Genomic DNA, 27,853 nt, shown 5'->3' with positions numbered 1-27,853 from the left:
TTTATTTCCTAACATAGTTCTCTGGAGAGATCCGTCGAGCACCTGCTGCCCTCGGGTGCAGAACCGTGGCGTCATCCTCTCCAGACTGTTGCTTGGCAAAGTTCACAAACACCTGGGGAAACACACACCAGTGGAGTGAAACCGCAAGGTCAAGAGCCAAAATGGTTGACATTTTCAGCTCTAGCAGGAAAAGCTTAGAAACAACTGACACCAGATACAATGCATATGATGCTGTTAGAATGTGTGTGATGCAGAACACTATCTATAGCTTGAGCTTGACTGAGAACACAGTTTAATGGCCTGAAGTGAAGTTGTGCCCTGCGCATAATAGCTAACCACATTCTCTACTAAATAAGAAGCTTCTCAGATGGATTACTTTGAACACTGTCCAACAATACATCAATAATAGAGATCAAAAGCGTGTGTCAAATTGTTTCTAGTAATCGTTTTTTAATTATAAAAATTGTAAATAGATGCACGATAAACCACTGCATGTTGATCTAGGCAAATGTCTGTTTGGTGTACCTGGTCCAGTGTTGTCTGGGAGACAGAGTAGTCTTCGATGTTAAGCTTGTCCTTGTTGGTGAGGACCAGCTGGAAAATACGGGCCAGAGAGGAGGTAGCAATCTCATACTGCAGGGTATTGTAGTGTTTCTCACGTTGAACGCAGCCAGGGAACGTGCTCTCCATAAACGCTTCAGCGGGGTTCAGGTCTGGCGCCGTGGCCCCTTTGGCTGCCCTGATCTTCATAGTGACCACATAACCATCCCCAAACCTTGATAAAGCCAATCACAGAGGCAGTTCAATATAAATCAAACCATGTCACAGTCATGATGAATCATGGGCTCACATACAATACCATAGCATATTGTTGTTTATGTGGAGAACAACTGTTGGTTACATTCACAGAATGGGCTCATCGTGCTCAACCTACTTGTATTTGAGGTGCTGAATGGTTCCAAGACATTTGAAGCTTCCACTGACCATTATGGCCAGACGAGTACACAGGGCCTCACATTCCTCCATACTGTGAAAGAGCAGAAAAAGACATGTTCAGAAAAAAAGGAGAAGAGAGAACCACCATAAGAGAGTTCAGTGGTCTGAGTGAGCTAATGACCTGTGGGAGGTGAGGACCACTGCCCTGCTGTCCCGGATCACACTCATGATGGAGTTCCACAGGAAGCGGCGCGAGTGTGGATCCATCCCAGTGGTGGGCTCATCCTAAACAAACACAAGTTGTTCTCAGTATGAATGACACAATACGCTAAAAAAGAGTACGACAGGGCAGAGAGGTGAGGTATATTTTACAATAATAGAGTTACACCCACTAGAAGGACGAGGGCGGGGCAGCCGATCATGGCGATGGCGGTGGACAGTTTGCGTCTGTTGCCTCCGCTGTATGTCTCTACACACTGGTTGGCATACTCAGACAAACCCAACTTCTGAATCCCCCACTCCGCCACCTACAGGGGAGAGTTACATTTGTTAGAGTAAAAGGAACAGATGGAAAGAGAGAGAGAGAGAGAGAGAGAGAGAGACAGTGAGAGAGAGAGAGGGAAAAAGAGAGAATGTCTTACCGCGCTGATATCGGATTCAGGAACTCCTCTTAGCCTGGCGTAAAGGTGCAGGTGCTCTCTGCCCGTCAGAAGCTCGTCTAAGGCATCGAACTGGGGACAGTAGCCCATGTTCTGGTGAACATCCAGGATGTTGGTCAGAATACTGAAAGGGAATCAACAACTAGTCACTTCAATGCAAAACAGCAGCAAAGGCTACACTGCAGGTCCCAATGCTGCTTAAAATGTTGCCTTTTTTAAAAAAAAGATGAATTCTGTGAGCCGGTACATTTTACCTATAACCAGTGACAGCTGCTTCTCCCGATGAAACATCAATGTCTCCTGTTAGCATTTTGAATGTGGTTGTTTTCCCAGCACCATTCACACCCAGAAGGCCAAAGCACTGTAAAAAAGAGAGACAAGAATAAAAATAACACAACAGTTCAGTTTAATATCAGCAAATAATTTTCATAATCATCATCATGATCAACATGATCATCATCATCATTATCATCATCATCATCACCACCACCTTACCTCTCCTGGTGACACCCCTACACATATTCTATCCACTGCTGGTCTGCTCTGTCCCGTATAGGTCTGTAAAGCAAGAGAGAAACACCTGTAATTTCACATTAACCCTGAGAGAGATTTCCCATCGCACGCCTGTGTGATTTTGTATTGAGCTCACCTTGGACAGATCTCTAATCTGCAGGATGTCACTGCTGTTTCCTCCTTTATAGATTCGCTCCCTCTCCTTTGCCACATCCACATCCTCGTCGAGAATGGGGGGCCTTTTAAGGTCTGGGATCCTGATTTAGACATGAAATAGAAACACACTGCATATCAGTACGGACCACAGAAGACTCCACTATAGGATATCATTGATTTCATTAATAGAACAACGTTAGTTATTAAATAAGGATATATTCAAATGGATACATGGTATTTATACAGCACATAATCATTTGATCTCCATTTCATTATTCAGACTTCACTATGCTGGTGTTGTGAAACTTGTGAAAGTCATTTGTTAACACAGTATTAACTCAGAGAGACTAACAGTATGTGGTATTTTGCAAACATAGTCGTGGACCCTCACCAGTGATCGAGGAAGAAGCGATACTGAATGAGGATATTCAGGATGAAGTACACAAAACCCTCCGCAGCCATGAATGCCAGGTACTTCCCCAAAAAGTCCCAGCTAAATGGATCCGGACTGTAGTCCTCCCCTTAGACACAACAAACCACATTAGGATCCAGACATAACAGACGAGTAGGCCCCTGAGGTGAGGTTAATCCCTCTGATGTAAGAGCTGTCTTCACCATCAGGACAAGTGTGGCACTGAACCCATTGCATCTGTCAGCTCTATCATAATGATCTCAATTCAACATGTGGGGGGATGGCGCGAGGATGTACTCCCTATAAAAACATCAGCACCAACCTTAATTTCAGACACGCCTGCAAGTCACCGCAATAAATTTTACTCTCACACACACACACACACACACACACACACACACACACACACACAGATATTTCCACCTATCCAGCAGGATCTTTAATGAGTCCAATGGAGAGATTAAGAGCAGACTTGCTCAGATTCAATGCCTATTTTAGAAGACTGTGGCCTTGACGGGCTGTTGCTCTGGCGTAAATCCCTTGGAGGACCCGGCTGACAAATGTGAGGTATCAAGTTTCTGTCAGTGAGGTATTTGGGCTGATCTGAGGGAGGAGTGGATGCGCAGCTCTGAGCTCCTGGAGCGTTGCCAGGGGCTACGCTTACAGCGCTGGCGGCATCTTCCCTTACAGCAGTCCCAGTGTGAGGAAAAGTGATGGATGAGACTCACCAAAACGGGCGTACACTTCAGTCATGGCCTGGTTCATAGCCATGTCAATCAATCCACGGCCCAGACAGAAGTGAGGGAACACCAAAAACATTTTCTTTAACACTTGGTTGCATTTATAAAGGGCCTGAAAAAGAAACAGGGGGAGATTCTTGCAATCGTGTGTCAACCATTTTAACACTGGAATAATTAAGTCTTGCTGTACTGTGATTTCAGCATTCACATATTCTCAAATGACAACAGCAGCAGATGCATTACCGTTTTAGAGACACAATGATTGTCTATGAAAAAGTAGAGCACTGGAGTATTTTTCTATCTACTCGGCTACCACAGGCTGTAGCGCTCCCTCACCGCTGTGCTGTCGAAGAGGTCTAGGATGAAGGTGATGGCACTGCTGTTGAGGCCAATGAAGAGGTTAATGCAGGACAGAGAGACATAGGCCGTGCTGGGTACACTGTACATATAGGACATTGGGTACATCATGGGTGTGACCGACCATCTACAGAGATCAAATGAGAGAGGAGAGATTTTAGCAGCCTCAGAAAGACTTCAGAGGAGAACTGAAAAAGACTGAGACACCAAAACTAATTTATTAAGTGTGACACTACCATCTGTAAGATTCCAATCACTAATGTATTCAACATTGTAAATTAAATAGGCAAATATAATGACATTTGTAGTGATTTTATTGTCAGTCTTGGTTACTAATTCGCTGTTATCTTTCAATTTTTTTTTTCTTAAAAAGTAAATGCAGATTATCCTTAAATTCTCAGTACCGCACGAGAATTTAAGGAAACCCCACACTGACAAATTACCTCCTACCTTTTCATAATTTTCAAAATGTTCCACTTAAACCATATCTTTTAAAGTTTCCTAACAAGTGACATATCTGAAGTCAACACCCTAAGCAAAGTTAATTAGATAAAATACTGTAAACTGACTGTTCAAACTGCAACATTTACAAACCAAAGCCTTACCCATACAGAAGAAGTAATGCCACTAAAGCATTCAGATTGGTCTCTGAGGTGTAGCATTTCTTATCAAAGGTGATAAAAATCCACACAACCATCGCCGCACTGAAAGAGTAGTTTATCTATGGACGAGAAAAAAAATAAAAGCAAGACTTTTCATATCTCATTAGTCATACAGAACAGACATTTACCCTGATTATGTCAGATACATGCAGAAACCACTCTGTCCTCCTCTTGTTTATCTCAATTTGCAGTGTCGTTTATTCAGAGTGTGATAAAGGAGGTACATTTTAAAAGGCGTGGCCATATGTTTACCATGTCCCAGAGGAAGTTAGCAGTCCAGTAGACCAATGGACTGACTCCACTGACAAATTGCAGGTGTTTGGCCTGTGTGACTCTCTCTTGGATAAGATAGAGCACAAAGCTAGCTGGCACAAAAGACATGGCAAAAATCACACAGATAGCCACCACCGCATCTACTGAGGTGGTCAGTCTGGAAAGAAAAAAAAAGGGAAAAGAGAGTTTATGTGAACATGTAAGACACATGAATCATCATGTCTCATCACTAACTCCACCTCTCACATACACAGATGCAAGCAGCTGTGTGAAGCGAGTGCGATATGTTTAAAAAGTAAATAAATAAATAAAATACGGAGATTTTTGAGTATATGCAGTGTTTTCTGTTTTATATGAAAGTACCAGAAACACCAGAGGATAATAAGTTACAAGTCTGCTCTCATCATTTGTGATTAGCGATAATAGGCTGACTTGCTCCCACTGTGGAGATATAACACAGTTTTTGTGACACGAGGTACTTACACAGTAACCTCAGACAGCTGCTCCTTGGTCAGGTTGAGTGGGTGGTTAATAACGGTGATGCCGTATTCATGTAAGTTGGCATCTGCTGGGAGGTGGGCTCTGAGGATGGCATTGTTAGCGACATTCAGGAAAGCCACCATGGCATGCCAGCCTTTGTTATTGTACCAGACCTTCAACAAACAAAGGAAATGTGTACCATTTGACTTATTGTTGGTTCCTTCTTGGAAAATGTGAATACATATATTTAAAAAACTGGTCGGTATTAGTTGATGGGTTTTATTCTGACTGAAATCTATGCCTACCTTAACATTGTTCTCAGTCTCCATATATCTAAGAAAAGTTCCAATCTCCTTTAGGGCAAGTTTGGAGTATTTTCCCTGAAAGAAATACACAATTTATTCATGAAAAAATGTAGCAATTTTAGCATTTAGATTTAGCCATTAATGTTAAAGGGGACATAAATGAATAAGATACAGATATACACATACACATATACTTACACAAACGTGTTTGCACGTATGCTCGCATGCGCACGTGCACACACACACACACACACACACACAATTTCCTCTTTCTCTTTCTTTCTCGTTGTGTATTCCACAAGTCTTCAGGCCTCCATTAGAAGCACACAGGCACACATACACACACACACACATTGAAAACTGACTGACCCCTGTGACATTAAGAACACGTCCCAGTTGTGATAAAGCATTTTGAATGGTTTTAGGGTCCACATCCAGAACAGGCAGTTGTCCTCCAACTGAAATTCCTCCATACCTGTGGTTAGATCACAGTCAGTGAGCTCTGAAACATTTACTGCTCATGTCAGATTCCTCAAGAATAAGAGAAGAAGTACCTTTGTTCATTCACCCAGTATTTGCTCCTCAAACTGTAAGCAAAACACCATAAAAGACATTAGCACTCAGGATGAATGTATTAAAAGAATGAAATGAAGTGAACACATGTGATGGTGGATGGTACCTGGTCCGGATCATGATGGGGTACGTCTTCACCAAATAATCAGATATGTTCCTGCCAGTGAGGTCCATCAGAACATCACCAGTTGACTGTATCCTCTAAAAACGCATAACACACATACACAGACAGAGACACACGTACACATACACATTCAGAAGTTAAGCTCTGTCTGCAGCTTAATCAATCAGTGCATATTAAGCTGTTTGTCTGTCGGTGCTCTGGCAAATCCGGTGTCATGTGCAGTGCCTGACCTGTGGTGGGGGCAGACCTCCGGCTCCCTCTGGACACACAGGAAGCATGGTCAGCTTCTCAGCCGTGCTGCACTGGCAACTGGGAGATGGTCTGATGTGAGTCCACTCTGGGTCATCCAGCATTTCAATTAGAGCTGGGTTCACCAAGGGCATCTCCCACTCAGTAGTGATGTTGTTACATGGATACTCCCTACAGGGAGAGTAGGAGTAGAGAACATTTATTCACACCAAATTTGCATGAGCAAATCCACACACACTCATGCACACACATACACACACACACACAAACACACAGATACAGACACAGATCCCCCCCCCCCGCCCACACACACACACACACACACACACACACACACACACACACACAGATACAGACACAGATGCACACACACACATACACACTAAATCACTTACTCCAAAGGTTCATCCACCATGCATCGGGTCCCAAAACCAGGCTTATTTAGAAGCACTTCCCCAAAATATCTCATTTCTGACTTCTGCATTTGTTCATTACTGTAACAAACACAGTGCAAACAAAAATGACAACAATTGTTTACACTTGTTTAATCTCATTATTTAGCTCAAAATCAAAAACCAAAAACAGAATGAAAAAACAAGAATTGCCTAATGAACCAGGAGAAGCTGTAAGTAGAATAAGCAGAAGGAGCTGACCTGAAGAAAGTGAACTGTCTTCCATACATCCACGGGCTGAGAGTCAGACTGGGATACTCTCCAAATGGGGGAACGATAAGGGTGAACATCAGAGCCACCAGTACAAAGCTCGCCGGTAACACAATCTGACAAAACAATGCAGCAAATTACGTTTTTATACATTTGTACTTGCAGAGAAAAACATACACCCGAGAATCACAATCTTAACAGACATAGTTAAGACATGCGGTAAAACATTCCAGCTATGCTAGCAAAGACTTCACTAACGCACTCCTTTCAGCTTACCTGGGCGACAAAGTCCTTGCTGGAGCGTGTAGAGTGATGGCAGCGTTTGATAAGCAGAGCAAAGAACTGCTTCAGGGTCAGAAAGACACCTCGGACTTGTCTGGAACCCCGTCCAACCACGCTGGCCGAGCTGGCAGAGTTCATCTGACCGTTAGCGTACGTCGACCTGTCCGCCTCTAAACAGGGGCACAAAGCATGGACCTCGGTCAACAGAACCTCAACAAAGCAATTACACGGTCATATGTTTATGAGAAAAACTAAGGCCTGCCTAATTACGGGATCGTTTGAGCTTCTTGCACTGAAGCTGCATTGGAAATGAATATCATGGTGCAACAACAGCAACAAGCTACTGACCAAAGTAGCAGCTGCATGACTAGGCACATTTTGTAGAGGATTCAAGCAATGTGTCTTTATAGGTCTTGCTGCTCGCAGCCTCTAACTGAAAGCTCAGAACTGCAACTTGCAGACAGAGTTTACAGCAGCTCCACAAGCATTTGCCCCAGCTGCAGATAGCGAACAGTCACCTTCAGGTGGATCAATAAGAACTGTGACTTTGTTGTCTCTATATACACTGGCACGAGATTTCTGCTGTAGAGCTTTGATATCTGAGAATTTAAGCAATAAACGAATTGTAAAGCACAGGCATAAGGTACCATACACACATATGCAAAGACACACACTCCAAATAGCTTTCACAACCCAAAATCAGTTCCAGGTTAAGTGTAAAATAACTCACCATGCGTTACACTGCTGTGTCCTGTCTCTCTGTCAGTTGTAACTTTGAGGAATATCTGCAAGAAAAGAGGAGAATGTATTTATCATACTCAAAAGAAAAAACCCACACCACAATACTGCTGGTTTTCTTCTGTAAAGCTGAATACTTCAGCATTCACACTGCAGAGGCTGTAATACACAGTATAAATGACCGACCTCCTCCAGAGAGGTGTCAGAGACACCAAAGCTGCTCAGGCCGATGTCAGCAAGGGTCTCCTCCAGCTCCCTGAAGAGACTGGCATAGGCGCGGTGCTTAAAGCCACGGTTAGGGAGCAGATAGGTCAGCTCCTGTCCAATAACCTCAATCAGCCTGGCGTCAGGGACATGGTGATGGACCAGAGCTGTTATAGTGTCTATATCTCCTGTGAAAACACAGAGAGGTTCCCATAGAACCAAACCACGCTTCTGACACCCCAGTGCTTTCAGGGCTGAAACATGCCATAAAATCATCACATATTGTTTGCAAAGGTCGTCTGGATGACAAATCAGTTATACACATATGTCAACACATATGTCATACACATATGTCAAATTAAATAAAGTCAAATTCATTGATGTCTGTTAGGGGACTGTCTCTCTCACCGTCCATCTGTCTCTCTGGAGGTTTGGACGGCTCCTCAGAACTCTCTTTAAATTTGGTGCATATGGAACATTTACAGGAGCAGTCATCTGTGCAGTCACACTGGCCCTGTCACAGAGACATCAGCATTAGAAACTCCACCCACAAACTAAACACACACACACACACACACACACACACACACACAGAGTTACATTTGTCTGGTTAAATTCTTAGCTTGATATTTAAGTTAATACTGAACTTAGCAGTGGCACTTATGCAAAAAGCAGTTATGCATACACACCCACCCACCCACACACACACGCTAAAAGCTAATGTCTTGCCTCCTTTCTGAGTTGGGGTGGTTCATCTTTCATGCGGCGGACCAAGGTGAGGTAGAACCCAGCGCCAAAGCTGTTCTTAAGAAAGAGAGGAGAGCCGCAGCAGTGCAGTCGTCCCTGTGAAATGATGGCCACGCGGTCGCTAAGCAGGTCAGCCTCGTCCATGTGATGAGTGGACAGGATAACTGTCCGTCCTGGACAAAAAACACACATCACTCACATTTACAATCTTGTAAACTGTCAGGGGTTTAATCTGTAGACCAAGATGTCCTTGCTATCCCTTTTACAACCACCAGAGGGCGAGTGTACCTGCACGATACTTCAACAGTAAGTCCCAGATGGACCGTCTGGAGTATGGGTCCACTCCTGATGTGGGCTCATCCAAGAACACCACTTTAGCACCGCCCACAAACGCCATAGCAACTGATAGTTTTCTCTGCATGCCCCCTGTTAATGCAACAATTCCATTCAGAACAATAAATAATATTTTACATGTTATTTATTATATCAAACATCAAAACCTGTTCTTCTTGCAAAGTCACTTCTTCCCTTGGATAAATGAGACAGAGCCATAGGACCTGAATACTCAGGACTGACAGTGTATAGAGACACAGTGTGAAAGTTTAGTGGACTCAGCCTGACCTGAGAGGTTCTGAACCTGTTCATTTCTCTTGTGAGGGAGGCCCACGTCCTGAAGCATGTTCTCCACCTCCTCCTGTGCCTCCGGCAGTGGCCTCCCTTTCAACAAGGAGTAGAAAAGAATGTGCTCTGCCACTGTCATACTGCAAATAAGAGACAGAGACAGATAGACAAACAGACAGACAGACAGATAAACAGATAGATAGATAGATAGATAGATAGATAGATAGATAGATAGATAGATAGATAGATAGATAGATAGATAGATAGATAGATAGATAGATAGATATAGAGGGAGAGAGAGAGAGAGAGAGAGAAAGAGTGAGCGAAGATGACGAAATTTTAGGCGAGGATTGAGGTAATTAAAGGAAAAGAAAAGAAAAGAAAAGAAAAGAAAAGAAAAGAAAAGAAAAGAAAAGAAAAGAAAAGACCAAAATGAAGACATTAAATCCACTCATCATATGTTACTCCCCCCACTGTGCTACTGTAACCACTGAGGAGTCAAAGGAAAGTTCACATACTGATGGAAAAGAATGTTGTGTTGGGGGCACATGCCAAGTGACAGGCGAATGGCGTCCATGTCGGTTCGAATGTTCTTCCCGTAGATGTAAGCTGTTCCCGAGGTTGGAGGGAACAAGCCAGTAAGAATAGACCTGTGACATACCAGGAGTAGAGGGAAAACATTTGCCAATGACATATCAATGCTCTTTTAATCATATGTGTAGATAACTGTGTTGAGAATCAGTGACGTACATGGTTGTAGTCTTCCCAGCACCGTTGTGTCCCAGAAAGGCAGTGATTTGACCCTCATAGAAGTTGATACTCAAGCCATCCACAGCAGGTCTGGAGCCCTTACTAAACACTTTGACCAGGTTCTCAACACACACTCCCACCACCAAGCCTGTAGGCTCAGCCTCAAAGAAGACCTTCCCTGGAGACAGAGAGACAGATCTACAGTAACTCTACAGGGCACATATCACCACTATTTAGCGCCTGTTAGCAGCACTTATTCAACAGTAACATATCCTCATAGATACTGCACTCAAGAGAGCTCTCTCTGTGTAGAAGTCAAATCCTTACAGAGGGGAAACAATGGTTCAGGCAAGTTCATGACTGACCATTTCTGGATTATCAACATTCATCTGTTTTAATAAGATCCGTTATTGTAGTATCCAAAATGGCAATGTTTCAAAACCCACAAAACTATTACTCATTATTTAGTTTAAATACACAATGGAACTCACTTTCGAGTTCATTTGGTTTATATTTGAATGTAACAGTACAAATAAATGGTAAACTGTGTAAGTAAATGAGATTAGATCAGAAGGAAGGAATGCCACTTGATCTTAATGGGACAAATGCCTCAGTTAAACATTAACCAACACTCAGAATTGAATCTCCAGAGATTCCTACAGCATTCCAACCCTGCCAGTCACAGCAAATACACTCAAGGGCATAAGCTTCCCACAGTGCTCTGGACAAGAGATGAGTGAGTGAGTGGGCATTTGTGTGTATGTGTGTGTGTGTGTGTGTGTGTGTGAGCGTGCGCGCGCGTTTGTGTGTGTTGGGACCGAGGGCTACCTCTTCAGCGTCTATTGTTTCAAAGCTCATTCCAGATTCGCAAGAGGCAGTGGCAGCGAACAAGAACAAAGTGTTCCCGAAATTCTGACACTCATTTCAAAAGCCCACACAGTTGTACCAAATGTAATTACACACTCATTAAAACACTTGGTTAGGAAAAAATCAATGAAGGATTATGCAAAAGAACATTAAATTCAAAGGTCAAACAAGAGAATCAGACAATTTTTTAGCTTGACGCTTGTTTTTTTTGTGGTTTTTTGAGATGTACCTGATAGCTCAGTACTTTGGCTCTTGTTGGTCTCATCTTCTTCCTCTTGTCTCTTCAGCTCCTCTTTCTCTTTCTCCATTTTCTCACGCTTATCTCCATGTTTGCAGGACCCCGGCTGCTCAGGAGGTGCTGTGTTCTGCTCAGCCTGGGCATGGTTCGCCAGGTTGTCAAACGCTGGTTTTTCTTCTGCTGGCTTCTCTAGCACTACACAAAGGGCAAAAAAAATCATTTTCCCGTGAAATCTCTACGCTTGATCAAGCGCATGAATCACACCGCAGAGACTTACATACCTGTCTTTGGAGGTTCACGGTTGAGCCAATAGGATGGCTGGATGGGAAAGTAAAATGGCCGACCGATACCGTACTGCCCTGATAATTACATTCAAAACAAGTTTTAATTTGAATGTCAGAGAAAGATGCTCACTATATATAATCACACACTTTATTCCTCTGTTGCTGTCACTTTATGGAGCATATCAGTATTGTTGGTACCTGGGAAGATGCTGTCAAGGTACCAGGCCAGCAGGGCATACAGGACGGTGTCCAGCATCATCATTATGATGGAAGTATGGAAGGAGAACTCATCCCCCTCCAGAGGGCTGGTCTGGATATTGTCCCACTGCAGACCCAAGCCCTGCTCCTCATAGCGGGACAAGTACTCCGTACCAAAACCAAACGCAACTTGAGACATTAGACTCTGAAACAAACAGACACAATAAACGTACAGAAATAATAACTACAACTCTAAAGCACCTGGCAGATAGGTATATAGCTTATGCACAGTGTCCAGATAACAATATTTTGCCAGATAACAATATTTTGTGACACAGCATGGTAAATATCTTTTTCATGCTCATGTAAGCTAGTTTGTGCAACTACAATCACACAAATGTTGTCAAGAATCTGTCACAAGCACACAGGTATTCTGATCATGGTTCTAATGTGAAGTGTTGTCAGGTGACATACTGCCATAATTTTCATGTCCTTGGTGATACGATCTTGCCAGGCAAAGCAGACAATGTGGGGCAGATAGAGGGTGAAGTAGATGATGCCACTGCAGGCTGCCGCCAAGTTGGCCTTGTTAAAGAACACGCTCATTAGGAAGCACTGCATGATGGTTGCCATGGTGAAGGTTAGCAAGAAGAGGAAGAGGATGATGGGGTTGCTATAGTTCAGCACTCTTCCTCCCTAAAAAAAAAAGCAAACCAAGAGATGAAACAAGAACATATCAATTTGACATGTGAAACTCAAAGAACGTAGCAACCCAAAGAGGTTGTGTCTTGGTAAGCTCCACCAGAGGTCACTGTGGCATAAAAATCCAACCAATCTGCTTCATTATTTAAAATCAGTCAACCAAAGGAAAACAACACAAAAACCTCATTAAGCATGAAACATCCAAAAAAAGAATATCTTATGTCTTCAATGTCTAATAAACATCTATCAAATCCAAGAAACTCAATGTCCCTCTAAGGTCTCTGTAGATCTGCTGTCTCACCATGATGATAGCAGTGAGCAGGGCGGTACTGGCAGCCATCATTATGAAACTGTCGATGAACCAGGTGCACCAAAGCACCTCGCTGCTGACGCCCATGGCCTTCAGTGTCTCCTTCAGACGCATCTCCTTCTCCAGAACGATACTCTTCACCGTCATGGACACAGAGTAAACCCAAGCAAGCACCATGAAGATGGGGAAGCAGCGATTTAGGGTCAGCATGAAGCTACAACCCAGAGCGTCAAGAAATAGAGATGAAAGCACAGGTAGGTCCAAATGAATCAAACTATTATGATAATGCGATCATTGATAATAATGAAATAATTAAACACAAGGTCCTTCCTGATTCTACTCTATCATGTTTTCGTCAAACATGATCAGGTTTGAACTGGTTTTTATATTCTAAATATCAAGACAACTTGTTTGGTGTGATTACCTCAGAGGGTTTTACAGTGTTAATATTAGAGACTATGTGTCACTCACAGATCATCCACGTAGCAGGGATATGGCATCTGCTGCAGGTAGACCCCCAGGGGCCAGTCTTTGCCCGTATGAGACTTAATGATGCCATGCTCCACCATGTCCTGCAGGTAGGCAAAACCTCCCCACACATACCGCAAGTCATCTATGGGGTCTGCCCTTGGGCCTGGGTCCCAGTATCTGAGCACCAAAGAAGATATTACAGTTTAAGAGGGAAGCAGACTCTGGCTAACATTATGACTGAACTGCTGTTAGCCAGATTGGCGGGAATCAATTCTGGCTGTTCGAGATAATCCAATTTCATTGGGGATTTTGGTCACCTAAGCGTAACCACAATGCTGACCTGTCTTTGATCTTATTGGTACGCTCCACCATGTCAATGTCCATGCGGATCTTGAACTTGACATGTGGTGGCACCTTGTTGGTCCAGGGGTACACGTTCACAAACACCAGTCCAGCCCAGAATTTACTTTCCTCTAGCAGGTCCAGAGCTCGATGGGTCAGCTGGTCCTCGTCCAAGAGTCCCACAAACTTATCTAGGACCAGGCACTGCCAGAACACAGAGATAGACCATGATTGCAGTCCTACAGCCCCTGTTTCCCAATCCTGCATTACTAGTACTCCCCGAGGATTGGGAGTACCAAGCCTGATAGCAATGCTCTGCTTGAAGAGCCACACAATGTTGGTGCCAAAGTTCACATTCACACCCCTCCCATTGACAGATCAATGCAGGATTGTTAGTACATTCTAACCGTGTCGGATTGAGCCATTCCACTCAGGAGGCCTCGCCGGGGGCTACGACTTGATACTGACAACCAAACACTACGTCCTGACACGTAATGTTCCAAGGAGACAGAACATCAATTTCATTGGTTTGCTAAATGTTAATTTGTGTCAAGTTGGCAATGGTAGATGACTGTGAAGAGACCCTGTAGAAGTTCCACGCTATAAGACCCAAGTTTGTGTTGCTGTAAACTGGCAAGGCCATTCTCTTTGTGGGGAACTGAAAAGGGGGCGAGTGGACTGACAGCTGTACCTAATTGGGCTCAATCAGGGAGCGTTTGTCTGTCACCCTCAAGTGCTGTAGGCCAGAGCAGAGAAAAGAGATGGAGCGCCATAAGAGCTACACAATTAGATAGCAGAGGTTCTGCTTCAGCGGGCCAACGTGCTGTAGTAGACTCACTCTGATTAGTATTGAGGGCACGAGGACCTGAATTCAGAGACGCACTGAAGCCATCAGCCTCACTCAACTGAAGAGCTCTCTGAGACGTTACCGGGCTCTCTGGAAAAAAAATGAGTTGTTTTTTTTTTTTCTTCTATTCCCCCCCGGAGGGGAGCTGGACAAAGAGGATACGTCTTTTTCAACTTAAAACTCCTGAAGAGATTTCCATCTCTTTAGCTGAAGTACAGCGAATGTCCAGATTGGAATCTTAATTCTTAATCTAGGACACCGTGAAAAGCGTGACTGATGTTTTCTGAAAAACTGACCACCAAGACGGCGCCGTATGCCTGCATTTAAAGATGTTCGGAATTCCGTGCCAGGTTTGGCTCTGACCTCGGAAAGGTCCTGTCACTGCCAGGCCTACTGCTGCTAAAAGCCAGGGCATTCCATTCCATCAGTTTCAGCTTTGTCTTTACCGAACAATATGGGATAATTGTCTTTGAACCCTTTTCGAAATGCAATGAATGACCTGTCACTGGAACGACAAAAGGCATCCTTCTTATTTCTTACTGTTATTGCAGGTTTCAACAAGTTTACTTTGTAAAGGAGAGAAAAGAACTGACTGAATAAATATAACTGAATTCAATTTTAACACATATAACAACTGTTCATGAATTAGACTGCTATAAAATACTGAACTGTAATATGACAACTTGAGTTATTAGTGACGCTGACGCCTGAATATTTTGACAAAGAATATTTTGGCGATGAAGCAACCGGGGAAACACTGTGTTCTCTCTCTCTCACCTCCCCATACTGGTTGATTGTACGGAGGACTTGATCCGTCAGGTTGAAGATATTTCTCCAATCAAAGTTGGGCATATCAGGGTCCCGGTCTTCCTCTGCTCCATTGTACAGGAAGTTTAGGATGTGTTTGGCAGTGAACTGTGTGTCTTCCAGAGCTCGGTCAATGTGATTCATCACTGTGGGATTTCTGATGGAGTTCTACGACATGACAAAGATGAGAAATCCTGTTCTCAAATAATGCTTTACCAATAAGAACCTCACTGTCTACAGGGGCCTCTTGCCTTCAGTTCACATATAAGGACCTATGAATACATTTCCTTAAGAATAATCCTTAGGGAAGAAAATAAGTATACTCTACAACATTATGGATCTAAATTGTGTAATTCTTTTATTAAACAGAAAGAGAACCAACTATTGTCATGACTGTTTAAATGCATACTACTGACATTTACATTTTCATATGTAATTATGGAGACAGAGTATACATTGTGTAGATCCAAAAGCATTCTCTCTCTCTCTCTTACCCGGATCATGTTCATCTGGATGCCGTCCTGAAAAAATGCCCAAACCTGAGGCCCCACCTCCTCCCAGGCCTTCCCCATATTTCTCAGTCGCTCCAGCTCCTCAAACGTGGTATTGGCCTACACACACACACACACACACACACACACACACACACACACACAGTGACTTTTGTTCAGTTAAATTCTGAGCTTGACACCGAAGTTAATACTGAACTTAGCTGTGGCACTTGTGCAACAGACAGCTTCTTAATGGCTATATGCTTGGTTAGTTTCTGCCTGTCTTGGAAGTCAGTTTGAATAAAGGCATCCGTTTAATGAATAAATGTTAATGTAAATGTAATCGTAAGCTTTCAAGTACTTGTAACACTTTTATTATGTAATATTTTGATTCATTTAAACTGAAACTACTAAGGAGCTCTGTGCTGATAATTTTCACGGATAATAAGAACTGGGTACATGAAAAGAAGATCATGTATCATCTGCCTGCACACCTTCTCCTGTATTTATCATGTATCTGATAGCAGGTACCCTGTGAAGAGAGAACAATAGGCAGTTGCTGGCAATTGGTTGTCTGTAATCAGTTCAAGCAATGAAAGACCGAATTCCCACAGGTTACTGCTTGAGCTCTAATGAAAGGTAAGTCAGAGTAAACACACTGAAACAGGACACCCTACTACCCTAAGGGGACTGCTACCATGGCCCACTGCCCAGCACCTGCATATTCTTACACCTTACTACCCAGGGCTAAAACAATTTCCCTAGGGAGATTCACTCACTCTCTCTCTCTCTCTCTCCCTCTCTCTCTCTCTCTCTCTCTCGCTCTCTCTCTCTCTCTCTCTCTCTCTCTCTCTCTCTTTCCTCAGTGTAACCACAGCAGAGTGAGAGAGATACAGATAAGCTGAGATAAGATGTGTGTCTCCTGAAGGCAAAGAGGTTCATCAGGTCTGAGGTTCACTACCTCTTGCATGTAGTCCAGACATGACAAGGGGCCATTTGGGGTGTGAAAACAAAAGTCTGAATGCCTTAGGCACTAGGGTCACTCAAGCTAAACAGAAAAGGAGCCCTGAGAAGGTAGATCTCACCCTGTGTTTTGCTATCACTCTGTGACAACTTAACCTTGCCCTGTCTCTTCAAAACAGGTCAGATTGCAGTTGGAGGGAAGCGCAGGACAAAGAAGGCTAAAGGCTAGGGGAAGAGGAAGCTCGTCTGAGCATGACTCGGATACACAAAAGCACCAGGCCTCTTTACTTCTGTTTGAATGAGCACAAGCCATTCAGGTGTGTCAGCTTGCCTGTGATGCTGTTGTTACAGATGTTGCCCTCTCATTAAAACGAGACATGCCTGAATGATAAATCGCCTAAAGCGCTCAGCTCTCGTACAACCACCCCAACACAATCCCTTCTGATATGGAGAGAATAAGCACAAATGACATGTAATAACAGGTGTGCTAGAGAAACAGGTGTGTTAAGGGGAGTTAGGCAGGATCACTAAGATGGAAAAATGTGCGCTGTCTCTTACGCTCTTGATGATCTGTCTGACGGCTGGAGAGTCGGGAGAGTAAAGGATCCTCCCCATCACCATGGGCTTCACCATACTCCACACCACCCGTGTGATGGGGTTAGACTCCAGGTCCCTCATTAGGTCATTACAAAACGGCGCTGTCAGGAAGGAGCATGACAAAATACTATCATTTCAGAGCAATATTTAAAGGGGTTTTTTTTCCACGGTCCATGTCCATTTTTAAATGATCACTGTTTGGTCTGAAATGTCATGTTGGGTTTTTACTGAACCTTTTAAAAAGTGGCAAAAGAAAATTTTCCACGCATAATGCAACTGGCTTTGCAACTTACTAGCACTGAAGCCATTTATTGTTCAAATGTTAAGACAGATCACTTGTCGTCTTATGGGTACTAACTGTATGAAAACTTTGACCCACACTATCATGTGCTATTATGTTTCAGACTTGACTCACTGGCTGAGTGGTCATAGATATATTGGCCTCCACCCCTCGTGCTGTTGATCCCAAGGAAAGCCTTGTAGTTGTTGTCCTCATACCAGTTGAAAGAGGTCACTCTGGAGAAAGCTCCCTCTGTGTAACCACAAAACAGGCTGGAGGTGGCAGCCATCAACTGACTGAAGGAAGGGTTTCCCTGGGACTGGAACAGGGGCTCCAATACCTGCAGCAAGTCTTTAGCACTGTTCCTCTCAAAAAACTGAAAGCGTGTGGAGAAAGGATCAGAGAAAGATCAACAAAAAAACATGGTTCTTCATCAAGCTCTAGAGACACAATTTTGCTTTGTGTTTAATTTTTCTGAACAATAATTATGTTGTATTTAGTAATTGAATATGCATTTCATTCATCAACCATTTAATCAATCAATGTATGTATGTGAATTTGACTGATGTATGCTTCTGCATGGATGGTAAACAAAGCAAAAGACTCAAACAAAAATGTCTTTGTGTGTGTAGTAGCCTATATAAATCACCTGGATATGTATCCCCACAAACAATTCCATCATAATCTATCTTTCTCTCCCTTACATAAGCCCACCGCCGCAACAACCCACATAAAAACCTGATTCAACCTAAAATAAAGTTACAACAATTTTTAAAGGAACTTTCACAGCCGCAAGACCACTGGTTTTAGATTAACATCTCTTTGTTGGACCACTTAATGCTGAATTCATACACTGATGATGGAATGGTGCTTAGCCTTCAAACTAAACAGCATCAAAGCCTTCACATGTAGCACAGATGTACTGTTCACTTAAGGGTGCTCACTAAGGCAAGTCATTAAGTTATGCAGTGAACAGTGTACACAGTGCATTTAACCCACAGAAAATGCTATGCCAGCAGCATCTGTGTGTTAAGAACTAAAAGGGATTCCCTAACTGAAAAACGGCTACAAAAAGAATCCACATTTCATCGTATCAGCCCATATATAAATCAGGGTTACACACTGGCTCAAGTGAATTAAACTATTTTTTTTAAATGAGCCTTTGTAATTTCAGCGGATTGGAATGTTCACAGTTTTTTCAGCTGGATCTGGCTGCATCTGGACTGCGGTGTGGAACATGATGAAAATGGAATTCGGAAAATGAGTAACTGGCGTCGGGGGGCCTCACTTAGCCGGGCGACAGACAAGAATTCAGCCCCGCCAACAGGATGTCACATTCCCTACTGTATATCCTACGAGCACACTGGCCCGCTGCAGTAAGCCTAACTGCGTGTGAGGTATCCATCTTCCAGCCTGGCCTTGTTCACTGTGGTCTCACCTGCGCTTCAGAACATTTAAGCCAAGTCAGCATGCAGGGGCCACGACTTATAAACAACGAAGCTTAAACCGAGCATCTCAAAGGGCAAGGGCTGGATTTAGCCTTCCGCATACGCACAAATGATAGCCCTACCGCCTGTGTGTTTGTGTAAAAAGCCAGTCGGAGGAAGCCGCAGCTTCCTGGCAGCTAAAAATATGGATGAGATGATCTTTTGGATTGGCCTCCAAGCCCGGTACGTACCACTCTTAACTTCTGGGAGACTGCAGACAGGACTCTAGCCCAGAAATGCAAGTCAATGCCAGAGGAGTAATTGTCCAGCACGCGTGGGAGCTGGGGACGAGACAGGGAAGAAATAAAACATCTCTTTCCTTATAGACACATATAAACAATACGGTGTGTCTTGGCGTGGACTAGTGTTCCTTAAAATCGGTAATGCACATTTTTCCTTTACCCAACTGCAGACACACCTTACTGGGTGAACAAAAAGCTTGATCATTTTTGAACAGGCTGAATAAATCTGTTTAAAGGAGGGTTGGAGTTGAAATATGTTATGGCTGTCAGATAATGTAGATTAAAGAATACATTAATAGAATGTATATTAAAGGATATTTATCAATATATACAGAAATTTGGAGACTATTTTTGAATAAAACTGGTTTCAGTGGATTGTGAGATATTTTGAATTCCACCTTTTTGTGATAAATGTAAAAGACACACTGGTTGGCCTGAGTAGGCAGGCTAAATTTGCTGAGCAGAGTTAGAGAGAAATCTCTCAGCTCACATCCTGTATCCTAAACTACAACACTTCCAGAAACAATCCTTCTTCTAGGGACTCCCTGGAAACTGGGAATCTTCCAGCGCGCTCAAAATACAATGGGCTAAAGTTCAGGAAACAGTGTGTCGTGGAGAAACAAACCCCAAAATTAGACTTCCTTCCTCTCTGACATTCTGTACTATCTCCTGAGAAAGGAATCATTCAACGGAGAAGGGAAGAGAAGAGAAGAGAAGAGAAGAGAAGAGAAGAGAGGAGAGGAGAGGAGAGGAGAGGAGAGGAGAGGAGAGGAGAGGAGAGGAGAAGAGAAGAGAAGAGAAGAGAAGAGAGGAGAGGAGAGGAGAGGAGAGGAGAGGAGAGGAGAGGAGAGGAGAGGAGGGAGAGGAGAGGAGAAATAAAACTTGATTTCCAAAACACCTTTACTAGTACAATCTCACTTTGCCATATGCTAAATAAATAAAAATATGCAAACCACACTCGCATTTCCAATGCACGACATTATTCAAAGATTCAAATCCAACAGCTCGAAGAGAAGGGGGGGGGCAGGAGGAGAGGAGTGGACCGGAGAGGAGAGGTGAGGAGAGGAAATAAAACTTGATTTCCAAAACACCTTTACTAGTACAATCTCATTTTGCCAGGAGAAGAGAGGAGAGGACAGGAGAGGAGAGGAGAGGAGAGGAGAGGAGAGGAGAGGAGAGGAGAGGAGAGGAGAGGAGAGGAGAGGAGAGGAGAGGAGGTCAAAAGGAAATGCTGAGGTCTGGGTTTGTTTTGTTGTATTGGTGCCAGTCTATGGTCTCGGGACAGAGGGAGGAATAGTATAGTCTGTGAGGGATGCAGTCTTGAAACAGTACAATGGAGCGTAACTGCTTGGCTGGTTATTACACAAAGCTTTCTTATGGTTTAGTCTAGCAGAGAGGCGTGTCCAACCCTAATCCCATTATTGATATAGGCCACATCTGCCTCCCCAGCTAACACCCTGATCTAGTCAGTCCACACCTCCTTCGGTGCTTAAACCTACTCAGCCTACTCACTTTCCTCACCGTGAGTCAGAATGGACACTAAAGGATTCAACTCCAAACCAAAAAGGGTCAGAGGTTTAAAGAACTCTCTGGAGAGTAATTACGCTGCACATGCGAGCCTTCAGCAAATAGAAAGTACATAGCTTTGTGGTTACATGGCCTTGAAAGTACATAGCTTTGTGATTACGTAGGCTACACTTTGAAACATATCCAACTTATCAGCATGATTGATCTTATGAAGCAGATCACGCACCCATAACTTCAGACTAGTTATGCTGTCAGGTTTTGCTTGTACTGGTGAACACAGGAATATAAACGATTTTCAGTCACACACTTAAGCTTACATTTTCTCAAAGCAGTAAGTTACCCCTGGCGTGAAGAAGACTAGGCCATGCCCGTGGGATCAGAATAAGAAACAGGGGTCTGTTCTCTTCTGACAAAATTTTCTAAAGGAACTAAAGGTATTAAACTACAGTGCGCACCTCATTTCAAAATGGCCATTGAACTAGTGTCAAACAAAACGCTATTGTTTGCCTTAACAATTTGCAGATTCATGTAACATGTAATAATTAACTTCTAATAATATCACAGAATGCTTTCACATATTTCTCATCCTTGAAGAAAAACAAAGAAATAAGAGAGGGGAAAAGAAAAGAAAACAGATAGGGAAAAAGAAGCGGGGATTCAAGTAAACGTCTCAACATTCAAAAAGAATTTTTATATATTGCATTTGTTTTGCTTTTTCTTTTTTTTTTAAAGCGAAAGGAGAATTTTCTTTCCAAATCACCGCAGAGGCGCACTAACCAGTCGGAAAAGCTTGAAGAAGTCCACGTTGGCGTATAGTTTGTCCTCGATGATCTGCAGCCGCTGCGGCGTGAGGGCGCACATGGCGTTACGTACGGTGTATAAGCCACGGCGGCTGGGGAAGATGAGAAATCGCTCCAGGAGAGTTTGACTGCAAGCGATGTCCTTCAGACTAATGTCTGGAACTCCGTAGGCGAACTAGGCACGGGACAAGAGGAGTGAATTAGATGCCTATAACGGGTACAGTTGGAACATACCAACGTACATCAAAGTCCAACATTTCTTTGGGAGGAATATGGTGTTCTAGATACATGCCTGAAGTGAAAATCATTTTGTACCAGGAAACAAAAATTCCATGACATGCGTTTTGCATGGTAAAACAGACAGACTCTCCCTTTTCTGCAAGATCAAAACTACATCTAAGCTTTAGTTCAAGTTGGCACCATTCGTCTACCGAGAGAACTAGTTTACGATTTACTCATACTACATGAGATAAACACCTTCACCATCATTTAATGTGACTTTTGTGACATGGATTTAAAATAACAATAGCACATTATTGTCTGGCTATTTTAATAAGCTTTCACCTTGCAGGAAGTCAGTTATAAAACACTTTGAAAAAGATTTGGTTACCTGACAATGACTGTGCAGTGAAAAGACAATCGCACATTGTACTGTTAAGTGGAGCCCCTGGGTAGTAAGACGTATTAGCACAGGCCTATTCAAACATCTTATATAAGTGCACTGTCAACTGAGTCACACATTAACAATAATTACTCACGACAGGACACCTTTTGCACAAAGATATTGGGATTTCAATTATTTATTAGTAAAGGTGGACTGAACCTCCATCTATCTGGATCACAGAACAGGACGCTCTGAAAATACAAAGACTGTCAATGTGTGAAAAGTCACTGTCAGTGGGTTCTGCTACAAGCTTAAGCACACAAAAGGTCGTGTGTTTATCTGGTATCTTATTGGTGCTTCCGATAAACATTTATTTTACTGAAATTAAAAATGAACAGCCTAACCCTGACCCCTAACCATATCCGTGACCAAAGAAACATTTTGGCACTTTTTGTTTTGACAACAAAATAACAATAACATATTTTGCAAGATCCAAGTAGGAACCAGCAATGTCCCCATGAGATTGACAGAAGATATTGATATCCTCATACGGACATTTTGTCCCCACTGTGCCGCAAAGACATGGTACACACACACGCACACACACACACACACACACACACACACACACACACAACTTTCAGTGGAACGCAGGAAAGTGTTTGTGTAGGGCAATCTGTTCTGATAGCCTGCTGGTCCAGCACCATGCTCTCTGTTCTAGTCTCACTACCTCTTACACAAGCATCTCAGCAACTAAATCATAATAGGACCTGGAGCCAGCAGCACCATGGGCCACACTGACCCTGTGCACACATTCCTCAACTCCTACCAGCCCCTTTAAAAACAGCTCAGCACACACATGCCTTAATTCTGACCCCTGCATGTAATTGGCCAACTCTGTCTGTCTCACTCACTGCCTCCTTCTCCTTTTCTCTTGTATTGTGTTGTGTATATATGTGTGTGTGTGTGTGTGTGTGCATGCACCATGGTGTATATGAGTTTGTGGATATACACATACCCACTATGCTGCCATATGCATAAGAAAGTGAGCATCATTAACACTGACAATGGCAGTGACCATGGAGATCCATCAGCCTATCACATGCATGTACGCTTTATATGTATATATATATGGGCATATGTGTAGACCTGTCAATCATCAGACAGATGTCCCCTGTTTATAGCATCTCTCTCTCTCTCTCTCTCTCTCTCTGGCCCATCGGAATGGTTGCTAAGGACTTATCCAGCCAGCATATTCCCCCTCCACCCTGTCCCAGCTGGGTGAATCAGGCAGGCCTATGAAAGACAGGCTGCGGTGAAAGCTCACTGTTTTGCCCTGGGCTATTTCCATATGAAAGCTGTCTCTAGAGCCCATTCTAAATACTGATGTCATTCCTGGACTTTGGGATTTGTTGGGCGACGGCTCAGGTCCTGCTTACTTTCACTCCCCTTTAAAATTGAGTCTTTTTTTTTTTTTTTTTGTGGTGTGGTGAGCGCAACGTTACCCCCAGGATCAAAGCGGGGGTTTTTTGTTGTCTTGTTTTGTTTTGTTTTGTTTTCCTCCGGTGTGAATCACGACTGATCTTTTGTTCTGCACAAAAACACATGGACAAAAAGGATTCAGTGTCCGAATGAAATGAAACTGAGTGAGTGATGAGTGTGAGAGTGGCCAAAAGGGACTGTGACTGCTACACTGTAATTCTGGCTGAGGCAGACAGTAGCTTAGCTTACTCACACACTGACAAATATATATATAGATATATCCCAGCAAGCCTGAGCAATGAGGCCACAGAGCTTACTAACCCACACATACAAACGTGTTACTGGAACATGGTGACTTAAAGGCATGTAAGAATTCTCCTGCTGAGTTTCAGACTCATTCTTTTGTCAACAGGCAAGACGACAAAGAAGAGTAAATCTGGCGAGGCGACTCCTCAACTGATTCGTCAGCGTCAACCGTCCATTGTGGGAACTGCCTGAGAGGCGAATCCACGAATTTTATGAGTTTCATTCATGTGGCCTACCTGCTCTGGTCTAATCTGGGCGTTGACCAGCTGATTAACCACAGAGTCAGAGAGAGGGACGTCTCGGAGCAGGAAAGAGGTAAGGGTCTCGTCGTCCTTCAGAATGTCCTCAACCTTCAATCCTCGACCTGCGAGAGCAGCAAAACCAAAAATATGAGGAGAAAAGTTAGTATTAATGGGAAATGTCTAGGGGCCAGTCCCTCCGTGAAGTCGATCTCTACCGGGGGAGCTTTGTTTCTCTGAGAGCATTTGCTGTATAGGAGATTTCAAGGGAGAAAGAGAGAGGAGTACTGGCATGTGAAGTGCTGAGACCAGTGAGAGATGTTCAACACCTTGAGTGAGTGCACTGGTGAAAAGGGGTTAAGTAGCTGAACTTAATTAAATGTCACTTCTCATTAAGTAACCCACTCCACCTACACTATGTGAGTATGTGTGTGTGTGTGTGTGTGTGTGTGTGTGTGTGTGAGTGTGTGTGTGTGCATGTGTCTGTCTGTGTGTCTGTGTGTGCACGTATTGTGTGTGTGTGTGTGTGTGTGTGAGTGTGTGTGTTGTACAGACAGAGACAGAGATATATAGATAAATAGAGAGAGAGAGGGAGAGAGAGAGAGAGAGGAGAGAGAGGGAGAGAGAGAGAGAGAGAGAGAGAGAGAGGAGAGAGAGAGAGAGCAACAATGTACATCAACACATTAGAAACCAAGGAGGTCGGGTCAGTGAACCTAACAAAACAAAACAAAAAAGCGTTTCATCAGAGAGTGGGATGTAAACTCTCCTGTGGGCCTTTGTGCCCTGTTCTCAGCTCAAGCAGACCGCATTGTCGGCACTTCCACTTCCATACTCCACACATAAGGCTGGGCTACCAGCCAGTGAAAGCTGCTGTTTGATATGCATTCCAGCCCTGCTGAGAGGGAGAATCCTTTCATTTCAACCCCATCCGCAATCCAAGCTGAAGCACCCACCAGAGGAACTTATGCAATCAATCACTGGAATGCAATCAATCACGTTCCATTCAGTGCGACCCTTCCCTATTTCATTTATTTGACTAGCAGGCTACCCCATTGGAGCTGTCAACATAGGAATGTCTGTATCAGTCCAAGACAGAGCCATGTTTGTGTGTCCTACTGAGAGGTAAACAAATGGAAATGCTTTCTCTAAAAATAATGGTATAGAGGGAGAGTAAGCAGCTTAACTTTCCCCCACCAAAAGGCCTCTTCTAGACAGATCAGGCATGTGATGTAATCCAGGCTTTCTCTAAACACTGTGCCCTGAGAAAGTACTGCCGGGAAATTGAGGTGAAGTTGTGAAGCTATAATTGGGAGACGTGAATCCCATGTCTCCTGACCTGAGATCTGTTCGGGATTGGTCCGGAGGGTGTCCATGAAGTTGCTCATGACGGTGAACTCCCTCCATAGTCGACCGACCTGAAGGAATTCTGGATCGCTCAGCAGGAGCTCCTGGGCGTCTACCCAGAACCGAGCCAGTCTGAAGAGAATGCACACACACATGCATACATACACACAGACATACACACACACACACACACATCCACAAACAAAGACATGGATTAAGAGGTAGTTACAAAATCTGTAATAACAGTCCAATGATACGCCTCCTTTTGCTATTTGTACCCTAGCAACATTGCAATCTTCTCAAATTGCATCCAAAAAAAGTCTCCTGTTGAAACACAGTTCAGATTTCTCTTAGGCAATTTCTTGTGAGACTATTGTTTAAAGTACATCCCTGTGAAACCAGTTACATTTGATGCTGGTGACCTGTCTCTCAACCCTCTGCAATCAGCAAAAAATCACTCAACCAGCTGCTCAAAAGAAACTCACATTGAGTTGTTATAGTTGGACACAAGACCAGGTGACTCTCCACGGGTTGGATATTGGAAGCAGGGGTTGTTGGCATTACAAAAGATCCCTTGAATCCAAGGCAAGATGCCAGTGGAGGGCATAGCTTTGTTGGGGAAGTGACCTGCAACAAACATAGCAAGGAATCTGGCAAGTGAGCACAGCTTTTCTGTTTTCTTAGTCAAACTGTTTTAGCAACATACCAAGAACAGAGCCCAAATCGACTAAAGGGAAAGTCAAGTGGATTAGTAAATTGGTAGATCCACGAACGATATCGCTAATCAGGCCGTATATGCATTTTCTAGTGCTGTATTATATCACAAACAGTCTCACTTACACTCATGTTGGCTGTAGAGTGGGTTAGCTCTTCTTAACCACACTAATCCAATGAACAGCACTACAGGCCACATGATTTCCATGAAGAACCGAGTCTACGGACAAAAAAGAGGAAGCAAATAATTAGCCAAGGAAGTGCCCGTAATCATGGTATGACTACATGATGGTAAGCACACGCAGACATTCACCCATTGGCAAAGATTAGAGGAAAGTAGGGAGAAGTAACATTTGGTTTTCATTTGAAGGCTTTGAGACTCAGTGTTGGTTGAGGTGAAGCTCTGAGAAAACAGTGACATTAGTTTACAACGATAAGATCAAGTCTCAAAAGAGATTAATAAGACCACTCTCAAAAGAACTGGGAGACAGTGTTACACTGATGAAGCGTTTCTGTTGTGTTTCTTCTCCCGACAACAAAACGTATCAAAATGCATCATATTAGCATCCAGGGTACGATCCAAACCAAACCGTTGTATATCACTGCACAGGGACTAGACTGAACAGTGTGTGAAGAGAGAGGGCTAGATTATACAGAATAACAACAACATAATTATGAGAGTCCTCACTGACTAAGGACCACTCACTCAGGACATCACAGTGCAGCCACTGTGACAATATTTAAGTTATCTCAAATGCTGACGCTGAGCAAGATGATACAGTTCATTCTTTTTTCTGTGTATAAAAATGGGGAGACTCCAAAGCACAGCACTGGGTTTGTGTATGGCTGAACTCTACCAATGATACAAACCACTACAGCTTATGCAGTTCATGACTTCTATACATTCAACAGCACTGAACTGCTAAGTAACCCTGGCCACAGCACACTGACCTTTCATTACACTTGTTCAGAATACTTAATACACAGTTGTCTATAATCTCCACAAGCCAAAAAGCTCATTTATGATGTGCTCTATACCTGGAGACTGCACTGAAATGAGATATGTAATGTACTTTTACTACTAAAGCGCTACCGTACTGGACATTTACATGTGCGCACGCGCGCGCGCGTGAGTGACCAATACGAGTTCTGCGACAAGTGGTTAGTATGGAGGGGCTGCGTTTACCTTCTGTCTCCTGCGGACCGTCCAATTTTTCCACAGCAGCAACCTGACCTGGCTGCTCGACCCCATCTTTGCTCCTTTGCAC

General features: G+C 43.4%; 1 protein-coding gene across 1 annotated transcript; it reads right to left on the bottom strand.

Annotated features, from left to right (window-relative positions):
- Position 1: 1 nt before the first annotated feature.
- On the bottom strand, positions 2-27,837 carry abca4a (ATP-binding cassette, sub-family A (ABC1), member 4a). The gene is made up of 49 exons (XM_030767604.1): positions 27,772-27,837; positions 26,712-26,805; positions 26,357-26,498; positions 25,864-26,003; positions 24,525-24,652; positions 21,874-22,071; positions 19,519-19,608; positions 17,976-18,216; positions 17,522-17,661; positions 16,004-16,120; positions 15,480-15,677; positions 13,854-14,059; positions 13,514-13,690; positions 13,034-13,256; positions 12,505-12,726; positions 12,031-12,235; positions 11,830-11,907; positions 11,555-11,737; positions 10,444-10,621; positions 10,212-10,343; positions 9,694-9,833; positions 9,361-9,498; positions 9,055-9,245; positions 8,734-8,833; positions 8,308-8,513; positions 8,114-8,168; positions 7,378-7,553; positions 7,093-7,217; positions 6,835-6,933; positions 6,421-6,610; positions 6,173-6,267; positions 6,048-6,080; positions 5,863-5,968; positions 5,494-5,568; positions 5,192-5,361; positions 4,688-4,865; positions 4,379-4,494; positions 3,753-3,900; positions 3,405-3,528; positions 2,656-2,785; positions 2,245-2,365; positions 2,091-2,153; positions 1,850-1,956; positions 1,578-1,719; positions 1,329-1,463; positions 1,118-1,221; positions 935-1,027; positions 526-775; positions 2-112 (listed from the first exon to the last, which is right to left on the bottom strand). Exons 1-49 carry the CDS (start codon positions 27,835-27,837, stop codon positions 2-4), a joined length of 6,879 nt encoding a protein of 2,292 aa, XP_030623464.1.
- Positions 27,838-27,853: the final 16 nt, after the last annotated feature.

This window comes from Chanos chanos, chromosome 3 (assembly GCF_902362185.1).
Source record: "Chanos chanos chromosome 3, fChaCha1.1, whole genome shotgun sequence".
Lineage (NCBI taxonomy): Eukaryota > Metazoa > Chordata > Actinopteri > Gonorynchiformes > Chanidae > Chanos > Chanos chanos.
This window is presented reverse-complemented; position numbering and strand designations above follow the sequence as displayed.

What these genes read in the sequence shown, in the direction of transcription:
- abca4a (XM_030767604.1), bottom strand. Translation starts at nt 27,837, where the DNA reads ATGGGGTCGAGCAGCCAGGTCAGGTTGCTGCTGTGGAAAAATTGGACG. An exon ending in CCCTGCTACGTGGATGATCT is followed by an intron (nt 13,257 to 13,513) that starts GTGAGTGACACA and finishes TCTGGGTTGTAG; the next exon opens with CTTCATGCTGACCCTAAATC. An exon ending in TACTGGGTGAATGAACAAAG is followed by an intron (nt 5,969 to 6,047) that starts GTACTTCTTCTC and finishes ATCTAACCACAG; the next exon opens with GTATGGAGGAATTTCAGTTG.